An 18,579-nucleotide genomic window follows, 5' to 3' on the forward strand; every position below is an offset into this window, starting at 1 on the left:
CCTAATACCCATCTCTTTATCTTTGAATCATATATCAGTATCCTTTGGCGGTACCACGTCCAAGGTCCAGATGATGTTTCTTAAACCTAAAGCAATTTCCAGATAAGTCTTAGGACTGTGTAAGCTATGATTTTGATTCTTAAATGGTTAACTATCAGAATATAAATATATTTATCTTTGCTTTGTTTAGTGATTGGAATAAAGGACCAGAAAAGTAAGATAATTCAGGAGGAAAAGTTAGAATAACTAGGGATATTTTTCCTGTAGAAAGGAATTCTAAACAGAAGAGGAAGGATGAGGCAGAGATGGGGAGGAGGAATTGGAACCAGGGAAGGAAACTGGAATTAAGAACGGTCAGATGTAAGAGGAGAGCCCACAGAATTCAGTGCATTGGACTTACCTTAGAATCAGATGAATAATTCTAACAATGGCTATATTTATTGAACACCTACTATATGTCAGGTACTGTACAAAGCATTTTGCGTGCATTTTACTTACTATAATTGAAGTGGCCATACAATGTATTTTATTAAATGTATATAGAAGAATTATACTAAGAAGCAGTGTCTAGCATTTTCAAGGATCAGGCTTGTTGGATATTTCTTGATCATGAGCATTTGCCAGTCTCTGTGGCAAACACTGATAAACAAAAATGAAAATGTCAATCATTCTCCATAAGGGGCTCATGGTGTAGAGAGGCGAACTAACCTTCAGGTTAAGTCGTAGTTCGGCGGCTTGCTGAGTTCAGGGAGAACCAGGTAATGGGACTTTGAAGACAACAAAAGAGGTAGAGAGTAGAGAAAGAACCTGTTTAAGGGATGATGGAGAGAGAGGAGAGGTGATCTGTTTTGAGGATGGTTCAGGAATACCACCAGGACTTGATTAAATTTTAAAGTATTATATTGCTTTTGGATAACTATGTGTAGCCAGTATGTTTTATTAATTAATAATTAATTAATTTTGGGGCTGCATTGGGTCTTCATTGCTGCACACAGGGTTTCTCTAGTTGCGGCGAGTGGGGGCTACTCTTCGTTGCGGTGCACGGGCTCTAGGCACATGGGCTTCATTAGTTGTGGCACGTGGGCTCAGTAGTTGTGGCACATGGGCTTAGTTGCTCTGTGGCATGTGGGATCTTCCTAGACCAGGGATTGAACCCGTGTCCCCTGCATAGGCAGGAGGATTCTTAACCACTGTGCCACCAGGGAAGTCCCGCTAATATGTTTTCATTATAAAATTCTCCCTCTCTCCAGTCCCTACCATGAATTAATTTAATCCAATATGGTTACTAAATCTTGCTACATATCAGAATTACCTGGGGCTGGTTGAGGGTACAGTCCATAGACCCAGTCCACAGCTATGGAATTAGAATCCTTGAGACCAGGGCCTAGGAAGGTACATTTTAAACTAGCTCTTAAGGCGATTTTATTACTGAGAACTCAAGGATTGGGAACACTGGATTTTTTTAAAATGAAGCTTTTCTGTGATCAATTTGTAACTGTGTTGTGATATATAATGCAAGTTAATGTGGAGTGTTTAGTATAGCTAAAGACTTATTAAAATTTCAAGATAGGGCTTCCCTGGTGGCGCAGTGGTTGAGAGTCCGCCTGCCGATGCAGGGGACACGGGTTCGTGCCCCGGTCCGGGAAGATCTTTTATAACTTTTATAACTGAGTAACTAATCGATTATGGGAAAGAACAAATTGAATGGCATCTTTTAGGAAGGTAGTGCTGTGGCTTAAATGTAAAGCAAATTTTGAACTATTTTAAATAGCCTTAACCTGATTTTTTTTTTACAGCAAATGATATTCTGATTGTTTTAAATTAAAAATTTATTTTTCTAAGAATTTTTTTTCTATTCAATGATGAGTACTGTAATTTACAGTTTAAAATTATATAATTAGCTGGTGAAAGGGTAATTTGGTTTAAGTGGGTAATAAACAGTATTGCTGTAAGCTTTGAGAGAGGCAGTATATTCAAGCAGCTCTTGAAGGTGTCACAATTAAATTTAAAAACTAATGTTTTTGCTCTCTTTTAAGAAGTGGAAGCAGGCAGCTATAAAATATCTACAATAGCTTTAACTTCTATGTTAAATGAGGCTTCAAGTGAAAAAACGCAACAACTTATTTTTAAATCTGGTTAAAATATTAGAATGATTAAAAATAAGAAAACATATTAAAAAATTTATTTATTTTTGGCTGCGTTAGGTCTTTGCTGCTGTGCGCAGGCTTTCTCTAGTTGTGGTGGCTTCTCTTGTTGCGGAGCACAGGCTCTAGGCGCATGGGCTTCAGTAGTTGTGGTACACGGGCTCAGCAGTTGTGGCTCACGGGCTCTAGAGCTCAGGCTCAGTAGTTGTGGCACATGGGCTTAGTTGCTCCACAGCATGTGGGATCTTCCCGGGCCAGGGCTTGAACCCATGTCCCCTGCACTGGCAGGCGGATTCTTAACCGCTGTGCCACCAGGGAAGCCCAGAAAACATATCTTTTATGTTTACCTTCATTTTAATTTTCTTTGTTGCTCACTTCTTTGTGGAGCGTTAAGTTTCCATCTAGAATTACACTCCTGTTTGAAGAGCTTCCTTTAATATGCCGTGTAGCACAGGTCTACTGGCAGTTAATTTTTCCAGTTTTTTTTTTTTCCTGGAAAAAAATCTTCATTTCACCTCCAGTTTTGAAAAATGTTTCTCCTGAATATAGGTTCTGACTTTGCATTTTAGTTTTTTAAAGTGTTACTGTAATTTGTCATCTGGTTTGGTTGCTTCTGATGAGAAGTTTGCTGTACTTTTTATCTTTGTCCCTCTGTGTGTGTAATGTCTTTTGTTCTCTCTTTCTTTTTTCCTTATTTCTTCTTCAATACTTCCCCTTTATCTTTGTTCTTTTAGTCATTTCACTGTGGTGAATCTAGGTATGTGTGTGTGCTTTATTTTTGTTTTTTTATTTTTTAGTTCTTTTGGGAGGTCTTTTTCTTGCTTAGGATTCTCTGGGAGTCTTAGATTTGTGGTTTGATATCTTTTATTAGTTTTAGAAATTTTCGGCCACTGTTTCATTAAATATTTTTCTTCTCCATTATCTCTTTCTTCTCCATCTGGGACTCCAATTACATGTTATGTTAAACCATTTGAAATTATTCCATAGCTCTTGGATGGTTCCTCTTTTCCCTCCTACTACTTCTTTGTTTTCCCCCCCCTCTTTTTCTCTTATATTTCAATTTGAATAATTTCTATTTGTCTACTTTTACATTCACTGATTATTATCTTTTTATTTTTGCGGAACATGGGCCTCTCACTGTTGTGACCTCTCCCGCTGCAGAGCACAGGCTCTGGATGTGCAGGCTCATTGGCCATGGCGCACAGGCCTAGCTGCTCCACGGCATGTGGGATCTTCCTGGACCCGAGCACGAACCCGTGTCCCCTGCATAAGCAGGCGGACTCTCAACCACTGCGCCACAAGGGAAGCCCACTGATTATTTTTAAAAAATTTTTTATTGAAATGTAGTTGATTTACAATGTTGTGTTCATTTCAGGTGCATAGCAAAGTGATTCAGTTATATAGATAGATACATAGATAGATAGATAGATAGGTAAATAGATTCTTTTTAAAATTCTTTTCCATTATAAGTCATTACAAGATATTGAGTATAGTTCCCTGTGCTATACAGTAGGTCCTTGTTGGTTATCAATTTTATGTATAGTAGTGTGTATATTTTAATCCCAAACTCCTAATTTATACCTCCCCCCTTTCCCCTTTGGTAACCATAAGTTTGTTTTCTATGTGAGTCTATTTCTGTTTTGTAAATAAGCCCGCTTGTATCATTTTTTAAATTCCACATATAAGCAATATTATATGCCAGGGGTCCCCAACCCCAGGCCGTGGACTGGTACCGGTCTGCGGCCTGTTAGGAACTAGGCCGCACAGCAGGAGGTGAGTGGCAGGTGAGTGAGTGAAGCTTCATCCGCCGCTCCCCATTGCTTGCATTACTGCCTGACCCATCCACCCCCGCCCCGGTCCATGGAAAAATTGTCTTCCACAAAACCAGTCCCTGGTGCCAAAAAAGGTTGGGGACCGCTGTCATTTGCTATTTGTTTTTCTCTGTCTGACTTAATCTCGCTTCGTATGATGATCTCTGGGTCCATCCATGTTGCTGCAAATGGTATTATTTCATTCTTTTTTATGGCTGAGTAATATTCCATTGTACCTATGTACCACATATTCTTTATCCATTCCTCTGTGGATGGACACTTAGGTTGCTTCCATGTCTTGGCTCTTGTAAATAGTGCTGCTATGAGAAGTTCACTGATCCTTTGCTTAACTATGTCAAGTCTGCTGGTGAGCTCATTAAAGGAAGTCTTCATCTCTGATATTATGGTTTTTCTGTTTTTGCATTTTCTTGTGTTTTTCTTTTAGGCAGTTTCATTTGACTTTTTCTTGGACTCTCCATCTCTCTGCTGAAATTCCCCATCTGTTCTTGTGCGTTGTCTACCTTTTCCAGGAGAGTATTTAACATGTTAATTATAGTTAAGGTCTCTGTCTGGTTGTTTTAAAATCTGGATCATCTCTAAGTCTGATCACTTTATTTCTTGACAATAAATTGGTTTTCCTGTTTCTGAGGGTGTCTTAACTCAATATTTTTTTTATTGAATTAAGGACTTTATATGTATAACAGTAGTGACTGAGGTATGTAATATCAATATTTATGCCTGGAAATGGGCTTCTTCTGCTAGACCAGTAGGGTGAAGGTTGATTTAATTTAGTCAGGAGTGAGCTGAGTTTGAGCTTTCTTGTTATGGTTACCTTCAGCACACCCTAGGCTTCAAATTCCCCAGAAGGTGCTGTTGTTGCCTTGTACGCAGGGTGGGGGCTGGGTGCTGCAGGGTTAGTATCAGTGTTAGTGCTGTATTGTCAGCTTTTAGCCATCTCTGCAAGCCTGCACCATGGAAGAAGTGTCTCTCCACACCCTTGCCTTCCCCCAGCCACAGCCTTGTGTTGCTCATTACTTGGGGCAGGGGAAATTTCTCTCTTGTCCTGTCCAGTTTTAGTCTCAGGCAAGCTCTGTGTGGTGGGGTATCTGGGTGGGGCTGTCCACGGTCCTGCCTTTCTGAACCGTGGTAGCCACATTCTCCCTAGTATCTGTGATTGGTCTTGGGCAGGAGTCTTCTATCGTTCCCTCAGCAGTAACCGACTCTGCTTAGAATAGGATCCTGGGTCCTGGATGGTTTTCTGCCCCTGCCCCAGGGGTAAAGGATTTTTCCTTCTACTCTTCCCCAAGCTGGAGCTGCAGTGGGTCTTTGCTTGTCCCCTGAGGGTGACAGGATTTGCTGCCTTCCAGCAATGGCTAAGGCTTGTTTTGAATAGGAAAAAGGTATCCGAGAAGCACGCCAGGTTGTCTGTTTCCCTTAGCAGCCACTGATCACCTCCTATAGGCCGACAGACACCAGTGGGGTGGCTCTCTCCAGTCTCTGTCTTTCTAGGGAGTGCTCGGTAGAGACCTGTGGAAAAGAGCTTGCAGGTGACTGTGCACTTTCCTTGTGTCACTTACTCCAAGCTGACCGATTAATTGCACACTTGGACTTTAACTGTCAGTTAAAATTTTAGCAGATTTCTTTTTACCCACTTGTATGGTACCCACTTCCTGTTCCTGTGCTTTGCCACAGGAAACATAGTGAGTATGTCACCTGTCTCCTTGGAGGGTCTTGTCCCTCTTTGAAATTCAGGTTACTTTGTTATCTTGTAGTGTCACCTGACTGATGGGCTAAAGAAGAGCTATGATTTTGTAGTTTATCTTTTTCTCATTGTTAGGATGAGAGTGACATTCTTTATAGCTTTCTATATCCTAAATTTAATTCAAATTTATATCTAATAACAGAATTGTTTTAGTAATCATAGATTTAAAATTTGACAGATCATGAACTTAGGAAGATTGCTGACACAACAAACTTGAGATTTACTGCTTTTTAAAACATGGCCCATAATATGCATGTATAGGTAATCTTCACATTTTTCTACTTGACATATTCTTTTTTTCTTTTTTCTTTTTTTTGCGGTACGCGGGCCTCTCACTGTTGTGGCCTCTCCCGTTACGGAGCACAGCCTCTGGACACGCAGGCTCAGCTGCCATGGCTCATGGGCCCAGCTGCTCCGCGGCATGTGGGATCTTCCCGGACCGGGGCATGAACCCGTGTCCCCTGCATCGGCATGCGGACTCTCAACCACTGGGCCACCAGGGAAGCCCTACTTGACATATTCTTGCCTTTAGCTTCTTTACTCCTTGCTTCTCACCAACATTTGAATAGTATTGCTGATGCATGAAACATATTTTCCCATGTTTCCAAACCTGACAGCATTGTCGTCTATTCAGCTGTCCATAGCAGAAATCTGGGAGGCCAGACATCACATCTTCCTCACCTCCATCATCCAGGCCATCAGCAAATCCTAAATATTTCAAATTATTTTCAATCCTGAGGCCAGTGCCTAAGTCCAGGCCTGAGTTTCTCTCGGGACTCTTGAAATATTCTGATAGTCTCTCATCTCTTTCTAGTCCCCCTTTCCCATACTTGCCAGGATAATTAATTTTTTAAAAGGTGAATGTGATTGTATCACTTCCTTATTTAAAGTCTTTCATTGGCTCCTCATGACCTTCAATCTTCAGAATAAAGTCCACATCTTCAGGGTCTGTAAGCGCCCTCCCTTCCCCACAAAAGCTGCTCCAGCACACCTCTATAATCTGCAGCCAGTTCTCTCCGTATTTCTCGGCTTTAGCCAAACTGGAGGTTTTGCAATTGCATATTCTCAGTTGTACATAATTCCATGATTAGATCATTTTGTCTTAGTGCAGTTTTTCATTCTTGGCTGTGCATAAGAATCAAAACTTTAAAAAATTCTGAAGCCCAATTAAGTCAGAATTTCTGAGGGTGATATTTCTTTTAGGCTCTCCCAAGTAACTCCAACATCTAGCCAAGGCTGAGAACCGTTAGCTTCGAGTGCCCCACTCCCCATTCCTCACCCTCATTCCATCTCCAGTGTGTTTATCATTTGGTTCAGTCCTGTTTATTTTAAAAATTCAGGTGGCGGGCTTCCTTGGTGGCACAGTGGTTGAGAGTCCGCCTGCCGATGCAGGGGACACGGGTTCGTGCCCCTGTCCGGGAAGATCCCACATGCCGCGGAGCCGCTGGGCCCATGAGCCATGGCCGCTGAGCCTGCGCGTCCGGAGCATGTGCTCCGCAACAGGAGAGGCCACAACAGTGAGAGGCCCGCGTACCGCAAAAAAAAAAAAAAAAAAATTCAGGTGGCAACGAATTCTCTTGGGATCTTTCTTGACATTTCTCCCTCTTGTTCTGTGTAACTATGGGTGTATGTACCCCATAGCGACAGCTGCATACTGTGCCCTGAAGAACCTGTGGTGTTAGAATATATGCCATTGACGTACCATTAGTTAAACACCCAAAGTATCAGGTCTTGATAATATATGAAAGTACTGTGGCTGTAATTTTCAGTGAGGTGTGGGGTAACAACCCAGCCCCCTGGAGCATATGTCAAAATCATCTATACCGGGAGTCAGCAAGCTTTTTGTATAAAGGACCAGTATTTAACATACTCAGCATATATATAGTAACTGCAGTAAATATATTCAGCTTTGTGGGCCATGTGGCCTCTGTCATAACTACTCAGTTCTGCCATCGTAGCATGAAAGTAGCCATCGACAATATGAATGAGTATGACTGTGTTCCAGGAAAACTTTATAGACACTGAAATTTGAATTCTGTGTACTTTCTACGTGTCATGAAATATTGTTCTGGGTTTTCTTCAACCATTTCAAAATGTAAAAACCATTGTCAGCTCGCAGACTGTACAGAAACAGTTGGTGGTCAGATAGGACTCATGGTCCATACTTTGCCAATCCCTGATCTAGGGGATTTTTTCAAATTATAAATGCATCATCTCCCTGAGAGTTTAATAAGCTGCCTGTGTGGGACACATCCCCAAACTGAGAAGTCACTGGTGTCGGAAACTAAGGGGAGCGATTGCCTCACCTTAGATTTGCTGGAATGAAAAAACAAACTTGAGATAACCAAATTTGAACACAGATTATTTAAACATATAATGAGGACCATTTCTATAAAGAAGATAGAAATTATGAACAGCCCCCAAATTTAGTCTTACTGGTTTATTTTCACCTTGAGGCTTAGAGTATGCTGAATACATATAAATGTTCAGTATCTATTTGCTAATGATTTTGTTAGAAGGGTTAGATATGCTATAGAGGATTAAAAATTATGTTTAGTGTTTGTCTGTTGAGATAGGTTTTGTTGTTTTTATGACTTTTGGATTTTTTTAGTAAGTACCTCTTATGTAACCTTAGCCTAGAGTGGTGATTTCTGTCTTTACTGCATGTCATGATTATCTGGTAGAGTTGATGAAAATATAATTGTCTAGGTCCCCCCTCAAGTGATAGTTTTAGTTGCTCTGTGGGTAATTCTTGTGAGCAGTCTGGGTTGAGAAGCATTGGCTTCATTGAGCATGTTCTCCTTTGATGAATTCTAGAATGAAAAACTATCTTTTAAAGACAGTGTATCTGCAGTAAAGTAAAAAAACAAACAAAAAAAAAAACCAGGCTGGTTGCTAAAAAATAATCAGTAAAGAATAAAATAATATAACCCATCTCCTCTCTTATCTTTAAAAGATAGCCATTGTTAGAATCTGTTTATGTGTTTCTCTGTACCTATAATTTTTGAACAAAAAGGATCATACAATATGTACCATTCTTTGATTTGTTTTTACTTAGTTAATATATTCTAGATATCTAGAGAAATTTATTTCTCATAAATAATTTTGTCCAAAGATTAAAATCAAAAGCACAGAAGAGGGCTTACCTGGTGGCGCAGTGGTTGAGAGTCCGCCTGCCGATGCAGGGGACACAGGTTCGTGCCCTGGTCCGGGAAGATTCCCACATGCCACGAAGAGGCTGGGCCCGTGAGCCATGGCCGCTGAGCCTGCACGTCCAGAGCCTGTGCTCCGCAACGGGAGAGGCCACAGCAGTGAGAGGCCCGCGTACCGCAAAAAAACAAAACAAACAAACAAAAGCACAGAAGATAATTTTTAGTGACTTGGCAACCAGGGCTGAGAGAGATACAGATTGGGATCAGGGCTATTTCTAGAATTGTTTGGAGACTGGAACAAATCACTACTCCTCTGCCTCTTATCCCACTAAAAGTAAACAAACACACTGCAACAATTCAGTTTAAGATGAAGATTATGGACAGCCTTGAATAGGGAAAAATAATGAAAGGGCTTTAATGAAGACGGAATATCTCCTTTCAGTGAATTACGGTAATTGAATGGACGGCATGCTTCAAGGTTTCTGTTTTGTAAGTGTATTTTTAATTTCTCATTTTGTATTTTGTTTAGCACCAGCAAACTCTCCCTCTGGCTTCATCCTTTTATTGTTGCTTAGTTGCAAGAAGCTTGGATTAGGTGGGATATGGGTGGAAAGAGAAAACTGGGCCTCTGGGTGTTCACGTTAGCCGTACAAGCCTGCACAAGTTAAGAAAAGGTTGTCATACTCCTCTCCCTTTCTTAGCAACTGTTCTTTCTCTAGGGCCCTGGGGCATCTGTCTTCACTCTACTCTTAGGCTCCTGCGGTTCTCCAGGTGTGCTGCGTTTGCCACTAGTGAGTCGGACCTTAGACAGACTTGTTTATCTGGAGTAGAACCAGGTCTTCAGAGGCCCTGTTCACTGACATGGTTGTATTGATCTATCAGGTAATTTAAAATAGTAGTAACGGGCTTCCCTGGTGACGCAGTGGTTGAGAGTCCGCCTGCCGATGCAGGGGACGCGGGTTCGTGCCCCGGTCCGGGAAGATCCCACGTGCCGCGGAGCGGCTGGGCCCGTGAGCCATGGCCGCTGAGCCTGCGCGTCCGGAGCCTGTGCTCCGCAACGGGAGAGGCCACAACAATGAGAGGCCCGCGTACCACAAAAAAAAAAAAAAAAAAAAAGTAGTAACAACATGAAACCTAAATTAATTGTAGATATTCTCAGCAGCATTCGGTTTTTTTTCCATGATAAATAGTGTGATTAAGAAAAACAAAGAAACATAAAAATAAATTTGAGTTTGGGCAGATTGTGCTCAGTCTGCTTGAGGGATAATCCTGGATTGGACATTAGAGGACCATTTGAGATTCTGTTTCAGTTGTATAATTCTTTGATAGCTTGGGGATTTATAAGACATTAGACTTAATTTTCCTAATTATTAGGTATACTGACTATAGCTATATAGTCAGTAGGCAAACAACATTACTTATAATGTCAGATAATCCCTGTTCATAGTGTTACATATAGTCAAGAAAATTTTCACTCTACCTGTATTATAAGGACAACAAATAAAAGTGCTTTTGGGGGTAGCCCTGGTGAGAAGCAGGACTGGGGATCAAGGCAAATGGCTGCTCTTATTAAGAGTAGGTGCCTGTTCCAGCGCCTGTCTCATCTCAGAACCGCCTTGATGAGCATCCCTCCCCCCTGTTATTGCTGTATCATAGTCTCGCTTTGTTAGGGTCACTCTGGAAAATTATATCTTTTAAAATATAAATATTCTTCAGGGCAAGTTAAGCATTTTTGTCTTTATTTTTTATAAATTGAAGCTATTTGTTTGGGAGTGACAGTGTGAAAGCATTACTTCTCTGAAAGCTGGAAGAGAAAGACCTCTAAAAGGCAAGCTTTGTCTGTTTTTCCTTAATCACCAGCATCTCTCTCTTATGCCATAGAGAAGCATGCATGGTACTTTAACACAGAAAAATATATCAGATGTCTCTTCCTTGAAATGATTTCAAATTATAAGTCCATTCTAAGTGTCAATTCTTAAGAATTTAGCAGGCTGAAACTGATTTTTTAAAAAATCTGTTTTCTATATATCCTCTCTTCTTAAAAATTAAACTTTTAATTTTGAGATAATTGTAGATTCACATGCAGTTGTAAGAAATAGTATAGAGAAAACCCACGTGCCCTTTACCCCATTTACCCAATGGGAACATCTTGGAAAACTGCTGTATAATATCAAAAGCAGGATATTGACATTGATAGAACCCACCAACCTTTTTCAGATTCCACAAGTGTTGCTTGTATACCTGTACTCATTTGTGTGTGTGTGTGTTTAGTTCTGTACAGTTTTATCACTTGTATATGTATCCACCACCACAGTCAAAATACAGAGCAGTTCCATTGCCACAAAGATCCCTTGTGTTTGTAGCCATTTTAAAATAAGAAGTCCCCCATTTCCCTCTCCCCCAAGTCCTTGGCAACCACCATTCAGCCAGAAAGAGAGAGAATGAAAGGCATGCTCATCAATCGTCTGTAAACCAGGCTTCAATGAACAGTAACCGAGACTACATTGAAGAAAGAGTGATAGAGCTTGAGGAGTTCCTGCTAAGGACTAGCATACGACCTGAGAGACAAAGCATTAAAAAAATTCTGACTGATTCTTTAGTATGTAAAGGTGAGAGCCAAGAGGGAAATGGCCTGAAATTCTTAAAATCATAAAAGATAAAAATCACTGACTTATTTCTGAATTCTGAAGGTAAAGATCAGTTCATTTATTTATTGAACAGATAGTTTTTGTACTTATTGTACTTATTATTTGAATTAAGTGGTAGTTTTTAAAAATGTCTGGGCACTTAGTATAGAAGATAGGAAATTATATATCTAACAGCAGTTAATTAACTTATATAATTTATTGCAAGAGATTTGCAGACATGAGGGTTTATTAGAGAAATTAATAGATTATAGCTATATGATGGGCACATTTAGAGGAAATTAGAGGCTTTGACCTTCTGAAGTCATGGAGGGAATGACTTCCCCATCAAGCATTAGTGATGATGATAACTGTTAAAATTTATTTAGTACTACTATGTATCAAGTCCTGTACGAGGCATGTTTTTAATCTGTTATCTCATTTAACCTTTTTCCAGACCATAGGTGCTCACTATTTGTTAAACTGGATTTTCTAAGATGTTTTTCAACAGAATTATTAACATTTTGCTTTTCTTTTCAGAGATGTGGTACTGGATCTTCCTCTGGGCTCTCTTCTCCTCTCTGTTTGTCCATGGTGCTGCAGGAGTGTTGATGTTCGTGATGCTACAGAGGCATCGGCAGGGGAGAGTAATCTCTGTCATTGCAGTCAGCATCGGATTTCTGGCTTCCGTGACTGGAGCAATGATTACTAGTAAGTTGATTTAATTTTAAGCACATAATTTTATATGCACTTACAGTTTTGGTAACTTTATTCTTATTGTAAATGGAACAGTGTAATCTTTCATGTAGAATATTTTTCAGCACTAACCACACTTCATCTAGAAGGTAAAGATCAGTTCGCTTAATTACTGAACAGATAGTTTTGGTACTTCTGCTGTATGAATACTCATTATGGAAGGTTTTGGGGAAATGGAAAAGCTTGTAGAAATTGTCAAGAGGTAAAGCAGTTCGTGGGAAAATTTATCTTATAGTGGATGTAGTTTCTGCTTTAAAGGAGCTCATTATGTGGTAAGGGAGAGAGGTAGGCACACAAATATGCCAGTGATAATTGTCATTTTAAAAAAGTGAAGATAGGGCTTCCCTGGTGGCGCAGCAGTTGAGAGTCCGCCTGCCGATGCAGGGGACACAGGTTCGTGCCCCGGAGCGGCTGGCCCTGTGAGCCATGGCCGCTGGGCCTGCGCGTCCGGAGCCTGTGCTCCGCAACGGGAGAGGCCACAACAATGAGAGGCCCGCGTACTGCAAAAAATAAAAACCAAAAAACAAAAAAAAAGTGAAGATATAGCTCTTAGGTCCTTGATGTCATCTGCCTGTGACTACAAAATAAAAGTGCACTTCCTTCTTTTTTTAAAAGGATATTCTAAATATATTACAGATAATTTGCCTTCTTTAAAACCAGGCAATTAAAATTGGAATAAATTCTAATTTTGACATACTTAAAATATTTTTTAAGCTTTAGTTATTGTTATTTCACATAGTCTTAATTTTTAATCATTTTAATAAATTTCAGGACAAATTGGTTTATTTATATTTTAAGAACAGTTGGAAGTTTAGAAGTAGCAATTACATGTTTTTTTTCCTTTCAAATTCTTGGGTTTTAAAGTTTTTAATTTTTTTATTGATGTATAGTTGATTTACAGTGTTTCAGGTATACAGCAAAGTGATTCAGATATACATATATATGTATTCTTTTTCAAATTCTTTTCCATTATAGGTTATTACAAGATATTGAATATAGCTCCCTGTACCATACAGTAGGTCTTTGTTGTTTAACTATTTTATATATAGTAGTGTGTATCTGTTAATACCAAATTCCAAGTTTATCCCTTCCCCCCCTTTCCCCTTTGCTAAGCATAACTTTACTTTCTACATCTGTGAGTGCGTTTCTGTTTTGTAAATAAGTCTATTTGTATCATTTTTTTTAGATTCCACATATAAGTGATATCATATGATATTTGTCTTTTTCTGTCTGACTTACTTCACTTAGTATGATCATCACTAGGTTCATCCATGTTGCTGCAAATGGCATTATTTCATTCTTTTTTATTCTGAGTAATATTCCATTGTGTATATATACCACATCTTTATCCATTCATCTGTCCATGGACACTTAGGTTGCTTCCATGTATTGTCTCTTGTAAATAGTGCTATAATGAATATTGGGGTACATGTATCATTTTAAATTAGAGTTTCCTCCGGATATATGCTCAGGAATGGAATTGCTGAGTCATATGGTAACTCTATTTTTAGTGTTTTAAAGAACCTCCATACTGTTCTCCATAATGGCTGTACCAATGTACATTCCCACCAACAGTGTAGGAGAGTTTCCTTTCCTCCACACCCTCTCCAGCATTTATTATTTGTAGACTTTTTGATGATGGCCGTTCTGACTGGTGTGAGGTGATACCTCATTATATTTTTGATTTGTATTTCTCTAATAATTAGCAATGTTGAGCATCTTTTCATATGCCTAATTGGCCATCTGTATGTCTTCTTTGAAAAAATACCTATTTAGGTCTTCTGCCTATTTTCTGATTGGGTTGTTTGTTTGTTTGTTTGATGTTGAGCTGTATGAGCTGTTTGTATATTTTGGAAATCAATCCTTGTCGGTCGCAGCGTTTGAAGATATTTTCTCCCATTCCATAGGTTGTTGGTTCATTTTGTTTATGGTTTCCTTTGCTCTGCAAAAGCTTTTAAGTTTAATCAGTTCCCATTTGTTTGCTTTTGCTTTTGCTTCCATTACTTTAGGAGATGGATCCAAAAAACTCTTGCTGCGATTTATGTCGAAGAGTGTTCTGCCTATGTTTTCCTGTAGGAGTTTTATAGTATCCCGTCTTACCTTTAGGTCTTTAATCCATTTTGAGTTTATTTTTGTATATGGTGCTAGAGAAGGTTCTAATTTCATTCTTTTACATGTAGCAGTCCAGTTTTCCCAGCAGCACTTTTTGAATTTCTCCATTTTATATTCTTGCCTCCTCTGTCGTATGCAGATTGACCATAATAGTGCACTTCCTTCTTAAACACAAATTATTATGACATAAGTCTCCCCTGGCCTACTAGAAATTAGCCACTTTACGGTGTCCTCCAGCTGTCTGCAAGTTTTCTCCTGTGCTGCCTTATGTGCGTGTCCTACAGCCCTCAGGTTCACTCCCTCTGACCTTCTCCTCTTAGCGCTGTACTTAGGCCCCAACTCCAGCCTGGGGTTCTGCTGTGCTAGATGAGCTAGAACTTAGATGCATCCTGTTGAGCCTGGAGGGCCCTCAGCCGCTTCCTTCGTGTGGTTCTGCCGGACACTGGTGCTTCTCTTTGCTGTGTGGTCTCGTCACTGCAGGTGAACAGCAGAGCTTCTGTTGCTGTTCACTCTGGCCGGCTTCTGGGAGGCTAGGGTAGCTGGCTGTCGCTGCTGGATCTGCTTCAAGACTCGCCACCGAGGGCTTCTTCCTTTCTAAGTTCCTTCTTAGCCCCAGAGATGAGAGGAAGTCCTTTTCTTCCATGGCTCCAAGGCCTCCCTCCTTCTGTGTCCCACAGTCACCTTTTCCCAGAGTGATCAGCATGCCTTGCCTTGAGGGGAGAGCCCTGTTCCCATGTCTCTGGGTTTGTCCTGTGAGACAGTCATAAAATAGTTGTGGGAAATAGGGAGTAGTCTATTTCCTCATCCTGTCTTCATTTACTATTCAGTTTTTGTGTGTTATCTTGTGTTAGGTTTTCTTTGTGCTGCATCCAACCTGTAAAGTTCTCATGTGGTACTTCATTCATTTTGCCATAGGTAGAGTTTAAAACAAGAAATCAGATTTCACTGAAGCACCAAATGTGCAGAGTGGAGTAGCAGGAAAGTCAACTGGAAAGAGCCAGATCCTCAAGGGTCTTGGACGGCCAGCCAGAGTCTGGACTTTATTCTGTGGGTCATGGAAAACAACTAGATATTTTAGAATGGGGTTGGAAAGGGGCAAAGCAATTCAATAGGAAAATCTATTTTATGGCTGAATGTAGAATATATGTGAAGAAAGAACCAAGAAGAAACTCTGAAAGGGCAGGGACCTTGTCTGTCTTCATCACTGCTGAATCTCCAACAATAAAACAGTACCTGGAATAGAACAGATACTCAGAAAATACTGGTTGGATAGATGGATGTAGTAAGGGAGGCAGCACAGAGGAAAGGAAGGAAGAAAGTGGGGGGAGGGAAGAAGGGAGGAAAAAGGGGAAAGAAGAGGAGTTGAGGCATTAACTGTGATCTGAATTGAGGCTAGATCTGAACTAGACTAGTGGCGGTGGGTTGGAAAAGGAGTTGGTGTCAGGACTGTGGCAAAGGGAAAAATCCAAATTAGTTGTTATTCACTGTGGTGGCATACAAAGAGACATGAAAGGGACTGCTGACATTCTTGATGTGGGCCACTGCTACAACTGTGGAACCGTAAACAGAGGAGGAAGGAAGAAGGAGCAGCTTGTTCCCAAGTCAAAAGTAGTATGTGTGTTGTATGTGTGTTTATTGCTGTAAATTATTGTGAAATTTTAAAGAGAACATGATTCTACTTCCCTAATGATGTGTATCTACATATTATCTGCTTTCAGTTCAGTCAGGAATAAAATAAGCTAATGATTTTGGAAACCACAGTGTTATATTTAAAAATCCTTACAAATATGTCTGACACAATTTCAAGTAAAAATTTGTATGCAGGTTAACAATAAAACATATAAATTTCTTCTGGCTTTTTGACCTGCAAACACTTGAATTAAGAAAACTAGCCACTGTGAATATTTAACTGCATTTATTTTCTTAATGTATTTTGTGAGTGCTATAGCACGATCACAGCTGTATATTCAGTTCAGCACATGATGGCTGACTGAATATAGATACATATCTATTATATTTTACTACCTCTTAGATTTTTTTTTTTTTTTTTGCGGTACGCGGGCCTCTCACCGTTGCGGCCTCTCCCGTTGCGGGGCACAGGCTCCGGACGCGCAGGCCCAGCGGCCATGGCCCACGGGCCCAGCCGCTCCGCGGCACGTGGGATCCTCCCGGACCGGGGCACGAACCCACGCCCCCCGCATTGGCAGGCGGACTCCCAACCACTGCGCCACCAGGGAAGCCCCCTCTTAGATTTTTATTTCCAGAATAGAGTGATTTTTCATTTCAGTTAGTACTGATAGTTAATACCAGAATTGGGAGGAAATGGGTTTCTCTATAATGCCATTGCTTGGCATTGTATTGCTGTCTAATTTTAGCGAGTCTGAGGGTTAAAGTGACACCTCTTTGTTGGTTTAATTTGCATTTCTCTGATTACTAATGAATTTGAACATCTCTTTCTATTCTTATCATATTTTTAGATTTCTTCTACAAATTGCTTCTTTAAATTCTGTGCTTTTCTTTTGGGGTTCTTGTTTTTTTATTAAACGATAGATGTTTCTTAGATGTATTGGTGTCTTATTGGTTTTGAACTTTGCAAATAACTTCTCTGTCTTTTATCAGTACCTTCATCCATGATGTTGTTTATTGAGTAGAAATCTTTATTCTATATAATCAGCTTAAAGAGTCTTTTTGCCTAATTTAGAATTTTATTTAAGAAGTTCTCCTCCACACCAAGGTCAAAAGATACTCTGATATATTTTCTTTTGTTAATTTTATAGTTTTACCTTTGTATTAAAGTCTTTAATTTATCTAGAGCAGGACTGAGCAAACATTTTCTTAAAAGGCCAGACAGTAACTATTTTAAACGTTGCAGGCCAGAGGGTCTGTGTCACTACTATTCTGCTCTGCCATTAGGGCATAAAAGCAGCCATAGACATTGGTAAATGAATAGGCATGGCTTTTTCCAATAAAACTTTATTTACAAAAACAGATGTCTGACATTCAGGTCATAATTTGCCTTCTGGTCTAGAGTGTATCTTTGTGTTTGGAATTAGATAGGATTCCATGTGTATTTTTTTTTTCCTCCCATGTAGTAAGTCAATTTTTACCACGTCACTAAAAAAATCTATCCATTGATTCATCCTTTTTTGTGTACTGTGTTCTCAAGGTACATGGACCTGCCTTCAAATTCTGTTCTGGTTTGTTAGTCTTTTTATCTGTTCTTGCAGCAAGGCCTCATTTTTTTGTCTCTATTATTTTGTAGTATTTCTTAATATCTGGTAGGGCTGGTCCCTCTCATTTCTTTTCTTTCTCAAAGTTAACATAACTATTCATGGACCTTTATTCTTTCATATAAATTTTAGAATATGTCTACTGAGTTCCTCAAAAAGTATAACTGTTATTTTTATGAGGATTTAATTGATTGTAGAGGTTAATTTGGGAAGAATTGACATATTAAATTAAGTCCCACCCAGGAACATGTAATATATCTCCATTTGTTCAGATCATTTTCTACATCTTTTGTTAGAGTTTAAAAGTGTTTTTTTTCAATAGGAGGATTGTATATTTTGATTAAGTTAATTCCTAAACTCTTATTATGTTACGGTTGTTGTGCATGGTATCTTTTTTAATTACATTGTTTAGTTTTATTATATATATATATTATTTATAGAGAAATGCATTTAAGTTTTTTAAGTTGAGTTTATGAGAGATTAATAACAAAGCAAAAAACTGGTTTTCTGGAAAGATAATAAGGTGAATAGATTGCTGCCGTAACTCTAAAATAGTTAAGGCAGAAAAGTAAAATATGGAACAACATAGAAGAGAGAACTACAGACTCAATAGTAAAGGTAGAATAAAGGATTATAAAAATGACAGTTTTGTAAACAGTTATATATTCCTAAATGTAAGTTGCTAAAATTGGCATAAGAAGAAAGAGAAAATATGAATAATACAATAAGTATGTTTAAACAATTGAAATGTTGAAGACTTCTCCTCCCAAAAGAAGTCCAGGCTCAAATGAGGTTTACAGATGAGTTCTACCAAATTTTCAGGGAACAGTTCCTATTTTTTCCAAATTATTGCAGGAAATGGAAAGGTTAAAAACTGTGCACAGCATATTTGCTGGATCAAAGTAATCTTGTTGCTAAACAAGTTGAAGACTACAGAAGGATGGAAAAGTATAGGTTCATTTACTTTAAGAATGTTATCCTAGGAGTG

The 18,579-nt window shown here is 39.3% G+C and overlaps 1 protein-coding gene across 1 annotated transcript in view; it reads left to right on the forward strand.

The window, feature by feature from the left end:
• Positions 1–18,579, forward strand: part of TMEM170B (transmembrane protein 170B) — a 43,367-nt gene that overhangs the window by 12,722 nt on the left and 12,066 nt on the right. The window contains exon 2 of the mRNA XM_067751995.1: positions 12,034–12,204. Coding sequence (XP_067608096.1) covers positions 12,034–12,204 — 171 coding nt within the window. The remainder of the gene's footprint in view (positions 1–12,033; positions 12,205–18,579) is intronic.

This window comes from Pseudorca crassidens, chromosome 10 (assembly GCF_039906515.1).
Source record: "Pseudorca crassidens isolate mPseCra1 chromosome 10, mPseCra1.hap1, whole genome shotgun sequence".
NCBI classification, from domain to species: domain Eukaryota; kingdom Metazoa; phylum Chordata; class Mammalia; order Artiodactyla; family Delphinidae; genus Pseudorca; species Pseudorca crassidens.